General features: G+C 43.5%; 1 protein-coding gene across 1 annotated transcript in view; it reads left to right on the forward strand.

The window, feature by feature from the left end:
* Window positions 1-12,702, forward strand: part of Msrb2 (methionine sulfoxide reductase B2) — a 25,271-nt gene extending 12,569 nt beyond the window's left edge. The window contains exons 3-5 of the mRNA XM_008831723.3: window positions 3,133-3,209; window positions 10,948-11,095; window positions 11,961-12,702. Coding sequence (XP_008829945.1) covers window positions 3,133-3,209; window positions 10,948-11,095; window positions 11,961-12,065 — 330 coding nt within the window. The 3' untranslated portion in view covers window positions 12,066-12,702. The remainder of the gene's footprint in view (window positions 1-3,132; window positions 3,210-10,947; window positions 11,096-11,960) is intronic.
* The last annotated feature ends 1,294 nt before the right edge of the window (window positions 12,703-13,996 follow it).

Consider the following 13,996-nt stretch of genomic DNA (forward strand, 5'->3'; position numbering starts at 1 on the left):
ATGTCCTGTAACTGTGGTAAGTCATCTGTCCTCTTGTTCAGGGAGGCCATGGAAACCCCACGAGATGGACTTGAACCAGTGTCCAGTCTACAAGAGGAGGGTTGACTCCGTGTTTCCAAGGGAAGCCAGGCATGGTCAAGTAGGCTTTGACTTATCTTCACATAGATGGAACTGGTAAAAGAAAGGATCCAGGGGCTCCTCCCACACCCACGTGAGCCCTGAGGAACAGATCCTAAAGCAACCTTAAGTATAAATATAAATTGATTTATTTGGGCCAACTGTATGGTCTTAAACACCCAAAAGGAAAGTATAACCAAAGAGTAAAGTGATCAGTATATTTCTTTAAGAGTTCAAGGGATTACACTTGCTTAAGTCCATATAAAAAGTTATTTAGACAACTATTTCTCATTGATAATTTTGTTCCTAACCAGAAAGTGCTGCTCAGATGTAAGACTTCAGATCTTGGTCTTCAATACTGTAGTGCCCATCTGTAACTGAGGGAGACAACCCGCTATTTTTCTAAAATGATGGCAAAATTTGTTTCTTCCCCCTATCTAGAAGCCTTTGAGAGGGAACTGACACTGATTCTAACCCCCCCAACAGCTAAAAAAATGCCTAAAAGCAAACCCTAAATCCACCCCTTTCGAGTCCATTTTTGGCAAAAAAAAAAAAAAAAAAAAAAGAGGAGGAACCCAATAGAGGGATGCTTTTGGGAGCTCTCATCAAGAAATGCCAGTGGACTCTCATATGAACATTTGAAATTTTCCCTGTTCTGACTTTTTTCTAGTTCCCTGTCTAGAACTTGTAATGCTAACTACCTTGCCTTTACTTCTATTCACCAGTCAAAGACTTTCTTTTCCCCCTACAGATAAGAGTTATGCAATTTGGGAGTCTTTTAGATAGACCCACTGAAGGGGGTACCCCAATTGCCTCATCCTGAGTCCCTGTTCAGCATGGAAGAAGCCAGAGAGGTCTGCATCCTGATTTCCTATCCATGAGCTGGGTAACCTCTTCGGAGGATGGTATGATAAGAACAGAAGGTTGGAATTGGCTAGGCAGTTAGGGTAAAAAGACCCCAAAGAAAAGTATCTAGCTTCTTGGCTAAAAGTCAAAATGTCTTTGGGCCTCTTAGCAACATACTCTGTTCCAAAGGCCAAAAACGTCTAAAGTATTTGAGAGCTGTTATCCAATCCTTAAAAGATTTTAGGGCTACCTCTTCAGAGGGGGAATGTTAGACTAACTAAAAGCCCCATTTTAGAAGAAGGAGGAAAAGGAGGAGGAGGAAGAGGAAGGAGAAGGAGAAGGAGAAGAAGGAGTAAATGAAGTTATCAGAAAAAAGTGATGGGAAGATATGGGAGGAGTTGGAGGGAAGGGAGTAGGCATGGATTTGATCAAAACACCTTATATGCTCATATCCATGTATGACATTCTCAATAAATTATTTTAAAAAGAAAAGAAAAGAAAATATAAGGTTACTACTGTAGGGAGTTTGGAGGTGTGACCAGTGAATTTGTTGAGTTGGGAAATCTGGAGACAGCAGAAGGTCCTGCTTATTTCCTGACAGCTCTGCTGCTCTGTGGGCCTTTGGCTCTTCATCTTCCCAGCCTGTGCAGTGGGTAATGCCTGCCGCCGTGGCATGGCTCTTTGCAGCTAGCTTGTTTTCTTTTAACTTTTTTAAACAGAGAAGATGACAAAGGAGTTAGACAAAAACCGTTTTTAAAAAGGTATTTGTTTATTTTACTTATGTATACATACCTTCTTGAGTTTATGTGCGTCGTGGGTATGCGGGTACCCATGGGAGCCAAAAGGTACATCATATCCCCCAGAACTGGATTTACAGGCAGCTGTGAAGCAGTTATGCCCAATGTGGGTGCTGGGAACCAAACCAGGGTCCTCTGCAAGATCAGTAAGTGCCCTTAACTGCTGAGCCATCTTTCCAGCTCCAATAATTGCTTCTTCTTTCAAAGTGAGGGCCAGGTGTGGTGGTGCATACCTTTAATCCAAGTACCTGGTAAGTAGAGGCAGGCCTATCTCTGTGAGTTTGAGGTTCAGCCAGAGTTACATGATAAGACCTTGTTTCAAAAAAAAAGAAAAGCGAGAACTAGTTTGAAAAATGTTATATATTCCACTCATTCATTGCTTTAAGTCTCCTTGCATCTCCTCAGCAATTGAAATCCTGCCAGACTCATCATTCACCATTGATTGACTAATGTGGAATCCTCAGTACCAAGTGATGTGTGTTAAAGGCACAGCCCCAACTTCAGTTTGAGGTTCAGCCAGAGTTACATGATAAGACCTTGTTTCAAAAAAAAGAAAAGCGAGAACTAGTTTGAAAAATGTTATATATTCCACTCATTCATTGCTTTAAGTCTCCTTGCATCTCCTCAGCAATTGAAATCCTGCCAGACTCATCATTCACCATTGATTGACTAATGTGGAATCCTCAGTACCAAGTGATGTGTGTTAAAGGCACAGCACCAACTTCACAAAACAATGCTTTTGATGAATTTATATTTTCTCTCTGTTTTCCTTTCCCTCTTTCTCTCCTACTAGGGATCAAATTCGGGGTCTGTGCAGGCCAGGGAAGTGCTTTTCCACTGAGCTGTACCCCTAGCCCTTTATGTTCTATCTTTAATTAGAGATTTCAAAGTGTCTTAGACAATATTTAGATTCCTGTTATTTTAACTCTTTTGAAATGGGAAAAGGAACTCTTCTAGCATGGCAAAGGATCAGACTGGTGCTTCTTGCTTTTTCACAGACTTTGATGTTCTTGGATGAAAGGTGCTACATAAATACAAAGGATTATTAATGTCACAATTTGAATATTTGTCACAATAAAGGCCAGGCTGTAAGGAAGCTTGCAGCCTCCTTCCTTGGGTGATTATAATTTTTCTCTGGTGATCCTAGTGCTTTGTCAAATTAGTATAATTCCTTGATCTGGGAAGTAAACACAGTGGTGTTGCATTGTTTGTCTCTTTTCTCTCTTGCGGGGAATTGAACCTATAGCTCTGCCCTTGGCAGGCAAGCACTTTACCACCGAGCCAGCACCTCTCTCGGATTTAAACTTGCTGTGTTGCCTCTTGCTGGTAATAATGGGAGACCTGCATATGATCTATCTTCCGTTACTTTCAGCCTTTCAGTGGAATCTACCTGAACAACAAGGAGACAGGAATGTATCATTGTGTGTGCTGTGACAGTCCACTCTTCAGGTAAGATGAAGATTGCGAAGATTAGAACAAGACTTTCTATTCAAATAGCTCCTTCTCATCGGAGGTCTTAGATAAATAAGTACTCTTTTTTATCTTTCATTTTCTGGTGCTGAAGATTGAACTCAAGACCTCATGTATGCTCAGCACACACTACTCTACCATTAAGACGCACCCCCAGGCCCCCAAGCGGTCATTAATTGCATTTGTCATTTGCTATTGCTGCTGTTCTGAGAACTATTCGAAGAAGAGGCCTATTTGTCTTGAAATTTTTTTTGGCATTTAGAGAAGTTGACAAGATTTCCTGGCTTATTTTCTTCCTTTATGTATCTAAGAAAGAGCAATAGAAACTCTGCTGGATACTCATGATAAAGCCATTAGAATTTCTTAGAGGGAAAGTATTTAAAGAAATCTAAACCCTAATAGTATTTGCTTTGCCATATGATTAAAACTGTACCCCTCCCAGGGAAAATGGGTTTATAATTTAATTTAGGAAACATAGGATTTTATGAGGCTCGCTTCCCCACAGCACTTGACAGAGAGAATACTGTGCCCTCTTCTATGTAGCTAAAAGTAAATTTAATTGTCCCTTGATTTCAAAGCCTCTTTTAAGTCAATCAGCATCTAAAATCTTTCAACAAAGGCTTTTTTGTTTAGATATGCAGGAAATAGTCTTTTTAAAAAGTAGATTAGATGGAGAAGAAAGGAAACATCTTTGAAGTCTTGTTTTTCAGAACTTCAAAGATGTTTTGCTTTCTTTTGCATCAATCTTAAATTGGTTTAGAATAAAATATAAATCAAGCCAGCTCTGCGAATCTTCCATTAGGCAGAGCTTTCCCCTGTCCTTTGGGCTTTCAGTGGCTGGGCTTTTTGGCCAGCTGGCTGCTAATGTGGGTTGCATTAGGGAAACCAGACACTGACTGCAAGGACAGGCACAATTAGGACTGATTTTCCTTCATGCTCAGCAGCCAGACACATGGGTGCTGGTAAGGCGCTCTCTGGAAGAGCCAGCTACCAGCCCAGGAGAGTAAGGAAAGACCAGAATGAAGTTAATTGGTTTTTATAAAATGGTGTTAGAAAAACAAACCATTCCACCCTGCCATGTCACAACCATCAACACAGACTTCTGTGACCTCAAGAGGTTTTTGTTTGTTTGATTTTTGGTTTTTGTTTTAGTTTTTAGAGAGGGTCTCTCTGTAGCCCCAGCTGGCCTGGAACTCGCTATGTAGGCCAGGCTGGCCTCAATCTCACAGAGAATGCCTGCCTCCACCTCCCAAGTGCTAGGATTAAAGGCAAGTGCCACCACACCTGGTGATTTATTGATTGTGTGTGTGTGTGTGTGTGTGTGTGTGTGTGTGTCTGTCTGTCTGTCTGTCTGTCTGTCTGTGTCTGTGTGCAGGTGTCTGTGGAGACCAGAGATATCAGATCCCCAAGAGCTGGAGTTGGAGGCAGTTGTGAGCTGCCCAACCTGGTTGCTGGGAACTGAAACTCACATCCTTTACAAGAGCAGTATGTACTCTCAACCACAGAGGCATCTCTCTGGCTCCAACTTCAAGAGTCTCTCTACCAGCAAGCAATCAGTTCTGTTGCAGAGGCAAGCTAGGGATGCTCCAGTCCAGTTCAATACTGACCCTATCTACCTGCAGCATCAGGTCGCATTGGTAGATGACTCAGTCCCCAAGCCCTATCCCTCACTTCCAATGCTGATGGTACTCTCCAGATTGTAACCTGTGATTCTGACCAGTCAGCTTTCATTCGGCTTCCCAAAGCCTTTTAGGGATCCCTTGATTTTGTTGTTGTTGTTGTTGAGCAGTTCAAAGAACTCAGAGAAGCACTTACATTTACCAGTTTATTGGAAAGGATATTACAAAAGATATAGATAAAGAGGTAACTACAGCATGTGTGAGAAAGGTGACAGCTTCTGTGCCCTCTCTGGGCACAGTCTCAAGAAGATTTCATGAGTTTAGTTATCCAGAAACTCGTCAGACCTTGCACTTCAGGGTTTTTATGGAGGCTTCATTCCAAGTCGTTGGTCATAAATGAGCAACTCCCTTCCCTGCATGTTGGAGGTGAGGCTGAAAGCCCCAACACTCTAATCCTATTTTGATGACCAGTACCCACCCTGCATCTACCTCTGGGTTGCTAGTCATCAATCAACATACTAGCTTGCAAAAGGATACTGTCATTTGGAAGACTGAAAGAACTTTAGGAGTTGTCTATGCCAGGCAATGGGAGAAAGGCCAAATACATATTTCACAGCTAACACGGTAAAATGTGAGGCTCAGGTTTCAAAGACATTGGTTATTCCTTGACTTGGTTCTGTAGATGAGAAGTTAGACTTCAGGTGGGCCACTTTGCTGTTAGCTGAAGGACCATGCTATAAAAGTGTAAGGTACTATTTAGTTACCAGTGTGTCTGAGTGTTTTACCTGCATGTATGTAAGTGCACCATGTGCTTGCAATGCCTGCAAAGGCCGTGGGATCTGGAGTTACAGACAGTTGTTGGCCACCATGTGGGTGCTGGAAACAGAACCTGGGCCCTCTGCAAGAGCAGCCAATTCTCTTAGTCACTGAGCCGTCTCTCCAGCTCTTGAGTTGTTTTTTAATCACTTAGTTTTTGGTGCAAAGTCTCCATTTTCATGTTTTTAAAGAACTTTTGGATTTTTGTTCTATTTTCTTGTTGCTGGTGGAGCTAAGAGTGAAGCACATAAGAACGTATCTGCATTTACTTTCTGTTACTGTAATAAGGACGTGAACTAATCAACTTATAAGTAGGAAGGGTTTATTTGGGCTTCATTTTAGAGGCTTCTGTGCTGATTGGTTGGACTTGTTGCTGGTTGTTATGGTCAGGAAGCAAAAGCGAGGAATAGAAAGCAGGCCCGAGAGAGGAGACTGCCATGAGAAATGGAGGCAAAGACGGGAAGTGTGCCAAGGTCTGCCACCACTTCTGGGAGCCAGGAGGATGTATAGAGTGCTCTGTGGGGCTTTCTTGGGAGCATGGCCCTATTCGCACTTTGGTCTTGGACATCTGGCCTCCATAACAATGAGAGTGTTCCAAGGAGTTCATGGTAATTTGTTAGCAGTCACCTAGGGGACTGACAGAGAACTACTCAGTAAGTGCTTCTTGACTCATCAATTTGTAGCATCTTCCCTGCTCTGACAATATTCATGTTAACTGAAGACCTTATTGTTATGAAGCCCCTGTGGACATGTGACACAAGAAACCACAATTTTTTGATGAGCATTTACCTTTTACAAAACAGGTTTTTTAAATTGTGTGTGTGTGTGTGTGTGTGTGTGCACGCGCGTGTGTGTGTGTGTGTTTAACAGTGCCTGTGGAGGCCAGAAGAGGGTATCAGGTCCTCTTGGAGCTGGAATTACAGGCAGTTGAGAATCACCAGACATGAGTGCTCTTAAGGCCTCAGGAGGTTAGGAGGGTCAAGAGCATAGTGCCACATCCTCTTGGGTTCTGGTGAAGGCCCTGTGCTATTTTGAAACAGAGGACAATCAAATGCAGAAATAAACAAGACACAAGGGTGGCCCTGTTATCAACCAGCTCTCTTGTGAAATCATTATTCCCTCCCAAGGACCTGATAACCTCTTAAAGGCTTCATCTCTCAGCACTGCCACAATGGTAAACTAATTTCAACCTTATTGAAACCATGTCAAACCCCAGGGGTCACACACTTGGCAAATGCTAGTTCTGAGTTCACATTCCACAGAAACCCTATAGTGTGCCTTTCCTCGGAGACAGAAGCGGGTCAACACTGAAGGGCCCCACACCCACAGCTTCAGCAGACCTCTCTCCAAGCTCTCAGTGTGTGTGTGTGTGTGTGTGTGTGTGTGTGTGTGTGTGTGTGTGTGTGTTGTGGGAGGGAGCTCATATCACATGAGGAAACTGACACTTGGCAAGATTAAACAACTTACCCAGAGTTCCATAGCTACCAGCTAAAACACTATGCTATGCCTTATGACCCGGGTAAGCCACTTGCTTGGTTCTGTCTAATTTGATGCTTTCACTTTCTGGTGCCAGCCTTCCACATTCCAGCCAGGGGTCCCTAGCCAGATGTTACCAGACTATAGGGATATGCTCGGCCAGTTTTACCCACAAGTTCCCTTTCCAGAGCCTGGTTCACAGCTATATCTTACAGTCCCCCTGATGGCCCTGCCATGTTGGAATGAATGATGCCCATTCTTGGGGAGCTGCTGTCTCCACTAAACTGAGAACCTGAGTCAAGGGTTGCAGGCCAAAAGGCTTTGCAGCATGTTGCTGATCATCTGTGGATACAGGATCCTCTTGCTGTTCTTGTTTGCTTTCTGTTGCTGTGATAAACAACATGACCACAAAGTTGGGGAAGGACAAGAGCTGAGCAGGAACTGAGGCAGAGACTATGGAGGAATGCTGCTTACTGGCTTGTTCCAAGACTCACATTTGGCTACCATTCCTTTCCTAAAAATGTTTTTATTTTTTTATGTGTATGAGTGTTGAGCCTACACGGATACAGGTGCACCATGTGCATGGATATGAGTGCACCATGTGTGTGCAATGCCTGCAGAGGCCAGAAGAGGATATCAGATTCCCCTGGAACTGGAGTTGAAACCGGATTTATGCTACCCTCCATATGGTTGCTAGGAACCAAACCCGGGTTCTCTGCAAGAGCATTATATAGCCTAGGCCCACCTGCCTAAAGATAGTGTGGCCCACAGTGGACTGGGTCCTCCTAATCGGGTAGCAATCAAGAAAATGCCCCAAAGACAGGGCTATAGGCCAAAATGATGGAGGAAATCCTCAGTTGAGGTTCTCTCTCAAGCTGTGTCAAGTTGGCAAAGATTAGTTATCACACTTGCTAACCTTCGAATCCGGTGACACCGCTCCACTCTGCCCTCTTGGCTTCCCTTGTCCCTACATAAGCTGCTTATAGAAGGGTTTATTAAAACGCACTGTTGCCAGGCACAGTGGTGCACAACCGTGATCCCAACAATCAGGAAGGTGATGCAAGGGGATCTTGTGTTTGAAGCCAAACTGGGCTACATAGCAAGACCTTATTTAAAGAAAAAAATCTTCAGTTTTTATGTAGCACCCCGATGTCCTGCCTGTTCCAGGCAACAAAGTACCACTGTTTAAAACCTTGTGTGTCTCTGTTCTGAAATGAACAGAAGTGCTTAGAAGGTTAGAATTGCCACTTATCACTCTGTGCTGCTTCTGTTCCCTGGGGGTTGTGAGATATTCAGAAATGAAGGAAAAAACACCAAATAAACGTTAAAAAAAAAAAAAGTAAAAGCCTCTTAGAATATATGATGCAGGATGGCTTCTGTTTGTGAGGAGTGAACCATTTACCCTGCTAAGTAATTAAATATGTATCTTGGAATTTCTAGTGGCCTTAATACTCAGACTGTCAGTCTTAAATGATGTATATCGGGCTTCTTATATTACTTGGTAAAATCTCCAAGTTTCTGCCAATTGCATCAGTAAAGATTTATTATTTCTCATTAAAGCCATCTAATGACTTTTATTAGTCTTGGATTCATTCATCCATTAAAAAAGCTTTATTGCATTCATAATTCTTTGTCAAAATTCCTTTAATGATTAGTGGTGTATATAATATAGAGGGTGGGGAGGCTCTGTCTAAGAGGTGCTTAGGATATCCCCCCCACCCCAGGACAAAGTAGCTAGGTGAATTTGTTCTCACTCTCGCTCTCTCCATTGCTAGGACTCAAACTCCACCTTAGGCATGAGAGGCAGGTGCTCTAACCACTGAGCTACAACCCAAGTCTCAGGTGCATCTCTTCACAGGGAATCCAATCCAAACATGCAGTCACTTTTAGTTGGACCTAGGGTTGCTCAAATATTGTATCTCTGGTGACAATAATAGCAAAGTTTTAAAAGAGTGTCAGTGTGTACTGTGTATCAGGCACTATCCTAAACACATCATATCCCAACAACACCTCAGCCATTCTCCTTAGCATCTGTGCGAGGAGACGACATCATTGTTACTCTGTAGACCATGACTTGGTAGTACCAAAGAATTACACAACTCCTCAAGGGCACAGAGTGTGTCTTCACACCAAGAGCTCCAAGTTATACTATTACTTCAGAGGTTTTCAAAAAGAGCCCCTGGGGCTTCCTAAGATATTTCCAGGGGGGACCAGATGCTGGGGGTTGGACCCCTGGACTTTCTGCACACTTGGTCTATACCCTACCATACCTAGTCCCTCCTCTTTCTATAGTTTAATCAAACAGCCTTGGGGCAGAGTGAATGTAGGAGCGCAGACAGGATCTGTTTATGCTTTTTTGAGTCAGACAATAGAAATATTTGCAAAATTATAAAATAATGCCACCCTTCTCAGGAAGTTCCAGGTTCATTTTAGAAAATATAATTGTCATAAAGATGTTCACTCAAAATGTAGTGAGTTTGATATTTTTAATTAACATAAAGCAGGCATGGTGATGCTTGTTCAAGATCCCAGCATCTGCGAGACTGAGGCAGAAAGATCATGAGTTCAAGGCCACCCTGGGCTGCTACATAGTAAAACTCAAGAAAAAGTTATTTAAAAAATAATTTAATACATACATATTTTAAATTCTCAGTTATAATTTCTAACCTGTTGAACACTGACATTTGTAACTCATATAAACTGATGCTCTAAGGAACCTCCAATAATTTGGGGGGCATGGAGGGGTCCTGAGACCAATGCGTTTGAAGCTCTTATCACATCGCCCTCTTTCTGATGTGTGTTCAGCTGAGCTTCGTGCTCAGCTCAGAGTCTAAGAATTGTATCATTCACCATTCATTACTTTGTGTGGGTTCTGGCAGGGTTTAACTTTGAACTGTTACTTTCACAGCTAGAGAGACTCATCTCTCTGCCGTGTGTGTGTGTGTGTGTGTGTGTGTGTGTGTGTGTGTGTGTATTCAAGAGTGCTTTCCTAGTGCTGTTGATAGAAGCCTTCCTGTCTGAGTTCTTAGAGAATGAAATCTTTTAGTCTTATTTTTATGGTGCTGGAGATCAAACCCAAGATCCTGTGTGTGCCAGGCAAGTGCTCTGCTCCTGAGCCCCAACTCTGTCCAGAGGGTGAGGTCTTTTGTGAGCAGGCTTCCTATGGCCCTCTGTTCCCCCTTCCAGCCCCTCCAACCTGCTATGGCCATCGACATCATTTGTCCCTGGGAGATCACCTGAAGCACCAAGCTTCATCCTGTAATTGGCCAGAATGCCAGGCGTATGGATTAATAGCGACAACTGTAGCCAGTGTTCAGGAGCACCTGCTGTCTGCCTAGCATTGTGCTAAGCTCTCCACTTAGCTCCACAGAGCATCCCCTCAAATCCTCAAAATATCCCTGCAAACTAGATATTACTGTCCCATTTTGCAGGTCCTCAGGAGGCTAAGTGTCTGCCTTCACACCAGTAAGACATGGCAGGAACAGCTTTTTTGATTCTCCATGCCAGGCAGCTCCCATGTTCAGATAATAGAAGTTCCCGTAGCTACAAACTTCTGTGTCATGAGATCTTAAAGAGCCGTGTGGACCACACCAACCACTGTTCTTTCTTTTGGTAGCTCCTTTTTCTGCCTTTGGAACACATGAAGGAACAGCAGAAACATTTCCCTGGAAGTGGCCATTCAGGAAACTCAGCTTGGGCTCTGGAGAGGGATATGGGAGTCAGGCCCTGCTCAGAACCAGGAGATGGGACTCCAGTGTTCACAGCAGTGTGTTGAACCTCTGTGGGGTGGGGACTGTCTTCCACAGTTCTGAGAAGAAGTATTGTTCGGGCACTGGCTGGCCTTCATTTACAGAGGCTCACGGTACATCAGGCTCAGATGAAAGTCACGCAGGAATCCTGAGACGCCCGGACACTTCCTCAGGATCTGTTCGCACAGAGGTGGTCTGTAAGCAGGTATCTATCACTTTGCTTAGTTTTCTCTGGGAGGAGAGGAGCTGTGTGTGGCACCTCTTTTCTTCTTCCATGGTGTACTTTGTCATCAGAATGCCCTGGGCTGCCTCTACTCATACCCAGAGGTATCCCTCTCTGCCATCCCGCTGGGCACTGAGGATGTAGGTAGCACCTCCCCACCTCCTTCCTGCTTTGCAGCATGCCACCAAAAGGCAGACACATCCTCTTCTGTGAGCCTGGGAAGAGGGAATGGCTTAGATCCATACACAAAACTTGTGTTTTTTATTTATTACTGTGTGTGTGTGATATGTGTGTGTGTGTATGTGTGTGTGGACACGTGCCACAGTGTGCACATGGAGGAAAAGTTTCAGGAGCCCTTTCTGTTCTCCCACCATGGGTTCTGGCATTTGAACTCATATCAGCAGGCTTGTGCAGCAAGCATTATTATCCCCTGAGCCCTCTTGTCATCCCAAGACAACTTATAAGACAGAAATGGCAAAGAATAGAGCTGAATTTGGCCTTCAGCAAAGAACAGTGGTTATTGAGTGCTCACCTAGGAGCTCTGTTAACCCTTTCATGCCTTGCTTCATCACAATGGCTGTTATGTAACGATCACTGTGTCCATCTGATAGGTAACTACGCCAAAGCCCAAGTTTAATAATATTCCCGTATTTTCACTGGTAAACAGGGCCACCCACTTCTGCTGCTCTGTGTGTGCATCCATTTGTCCATTTTTAACCAAGTTCTATGAAAGACTGCACTTCCTACAGATGCCACGTTCTGGAGCCAGTGGGCACATGGGGCTGTGTCTAGTTTTGTGAAGGGTTCTGTTTCTACCGAGAGTGATAAAGGCTTCTTTCCCCCACAGTGTGAAGCTCACCTTGGCCATGTGTTTCCTGATGGACCTGGGCCCACCAGCCAAAGGTTTTGCATCAACAGCGTGGCCCTGAACTTCAAACCAAGCAAACCCTGACCACCTCCAGGAGGCCAGTCCTTTGCCCTCTTTCCCGTAGTGCCTCATTCTATAGTTTGGATGAATGCCTCAGTTCGTAGGTAAGGTTGCTGTTGGCTGTAAGGGAGCCAGGGCTTCTTAACCATCTGGAGTCAACTCCACCCTGACTTCTTCTTGCACTGTGGAATTTCACACAATGACAGAGAGGCAGCTCATTCTTCAACAGGATTCCAAGTCTTTGGGTGGGACCCCAGGGTGGAGATTTTGGAGGATTTCAGGAAATGGATGGGCTGACTAGGGTCCCAAATGCTCCTGTGAAATGACCCTGAATTTACCATCGAAGTTAAGTCCTTCATGGACACACACAGGTGAGGGTTCAAGTGAGGAGAGGAAGGAAAGGATGGCATTGAGAGAAGAATGATCCCTGCATTGAAGAGGACAGGGAGGCGGAGCGTGGGAGGCACACGTAGTGATGGGTGAGGCATGTGATTGTTTTTCAAAATTTTAAATGACTCAAATATTCTGCTTCCAACTGTACAACTCACAAGTGGGCTCCAGTGCAAGTTTGTTACATTTCACTGACTCTCTGACTCTGAATAATGTTTATCCTCAAAACTTTTGCCATAGAATTATTTCAAGTAAAATACTGAGACTGATACTTTTTGTCTAAATCTGTGAATTTGCTCTTTTATAAACATAACTCTAAATCAGAACAACAAAAAAAGAATCCAATCATGTGGTAGTAGGCATTTGGACACCCCAGGATAATTGCTGTTCAAGCATTTTACAAACTGAGGTTATGAATGATTCGTTAGTAAAAAGTTCTAAAATCAGGACTAGAGAGATGGCTCAGCGGTAAAGAACACTGACCTTGCAGAAAACCCGGGTTTGAATCCCAGCACCCACATGGCATAACAACTGTCCATAACTCCAGTTCCAGGGAATCCAACAACCTCTTCTGTCCTCCGTGGGCATTGCATGACATGGGTGCACTTACCTACATGCAGGCAGCACATGCATACAAATAAAATAATAATAAATTTTTTTAAAAGTTCTAAAATCATTCTTTTTGTGTTATTTGAAATGTAACTCCCCCATTTTCCTCCTACTAACTTTTACATACTATTTGACATTTCTTTTACTGGCTAACCTAATGCAAAACCATGACTTTTGGCTTCTAGAAAAAAAAAATATTCTTCACTACTTTGTGTTTCTGTTATTTATCTATTCAGTTTGGGGGTGGGTGTGCACATGGTTCCCAGGGGTCAAATTCAGGTCGACAGGCTCAGCAGCAGGTGGCTTTGCCTACTGAGCCATCTCTCCACCCTTAATTTTACATCTCAACACCCTAAAATAATCATTATTTACATTAACATTCCCAGATAACCATTATGAGTATATAGCTGCGAAGGCCATGCCATTTTGTAAAGCTTCTCTGTTTTGGTTAAACGGTGGCAATTCCAGAAACTAAGGTAATTCGGTTTCCAGAACCCAATTGTTTCTCTAAATTCCTGTCTCCTCTGTCCTATGAGAAGAGTTGTTCATTAATCACCTGTCTCACCACTCCCTAGCTACCCCTAGCAACGATTAACTTCCCACTAGAAAAAGAAACTTTTCAATCTACTACCTACCCCCATTCTTCTGAGACCTGTAAGGAGTGACCCCAGCTCTACCACATGGGCCTGAACACGCCTCAGAGCCCCACCATGTTGCTGCCATCTGTCTGTCTATGGAGTTAATAACTCTTCTACTAAATCTCTTATTCCGAAAGAACAACCAGCCTCAGGGCTCCTCTTGACCTCCAAACCCCAAACCTTTCACAGAGTTGGTATTTATATTTACCTGCATGTTTGTCCTATTTGTTACTCTATTTCTTCTTGAGATTCCACAGTTTTCTTTTTATGTGTGTGTGTGTGTGTGAATGTGGATGTGGGTGTGTATGCCCATGTGTA

This window comes from Nannospalax galili, unplaced genomic scaffold, assembly GCF_000622305.1.
Source record: "Nannospalax galili isolate Female #2095 unplaced genomic scaffold, S.galili_v1.0 scaffold14, whole genome shotgun sequence".
NCBI lineage: Eukaryota > Metazoa > Chordata > Mammalia > Rodentia > Spalacidae > Nannospalax > Nannospalax galili.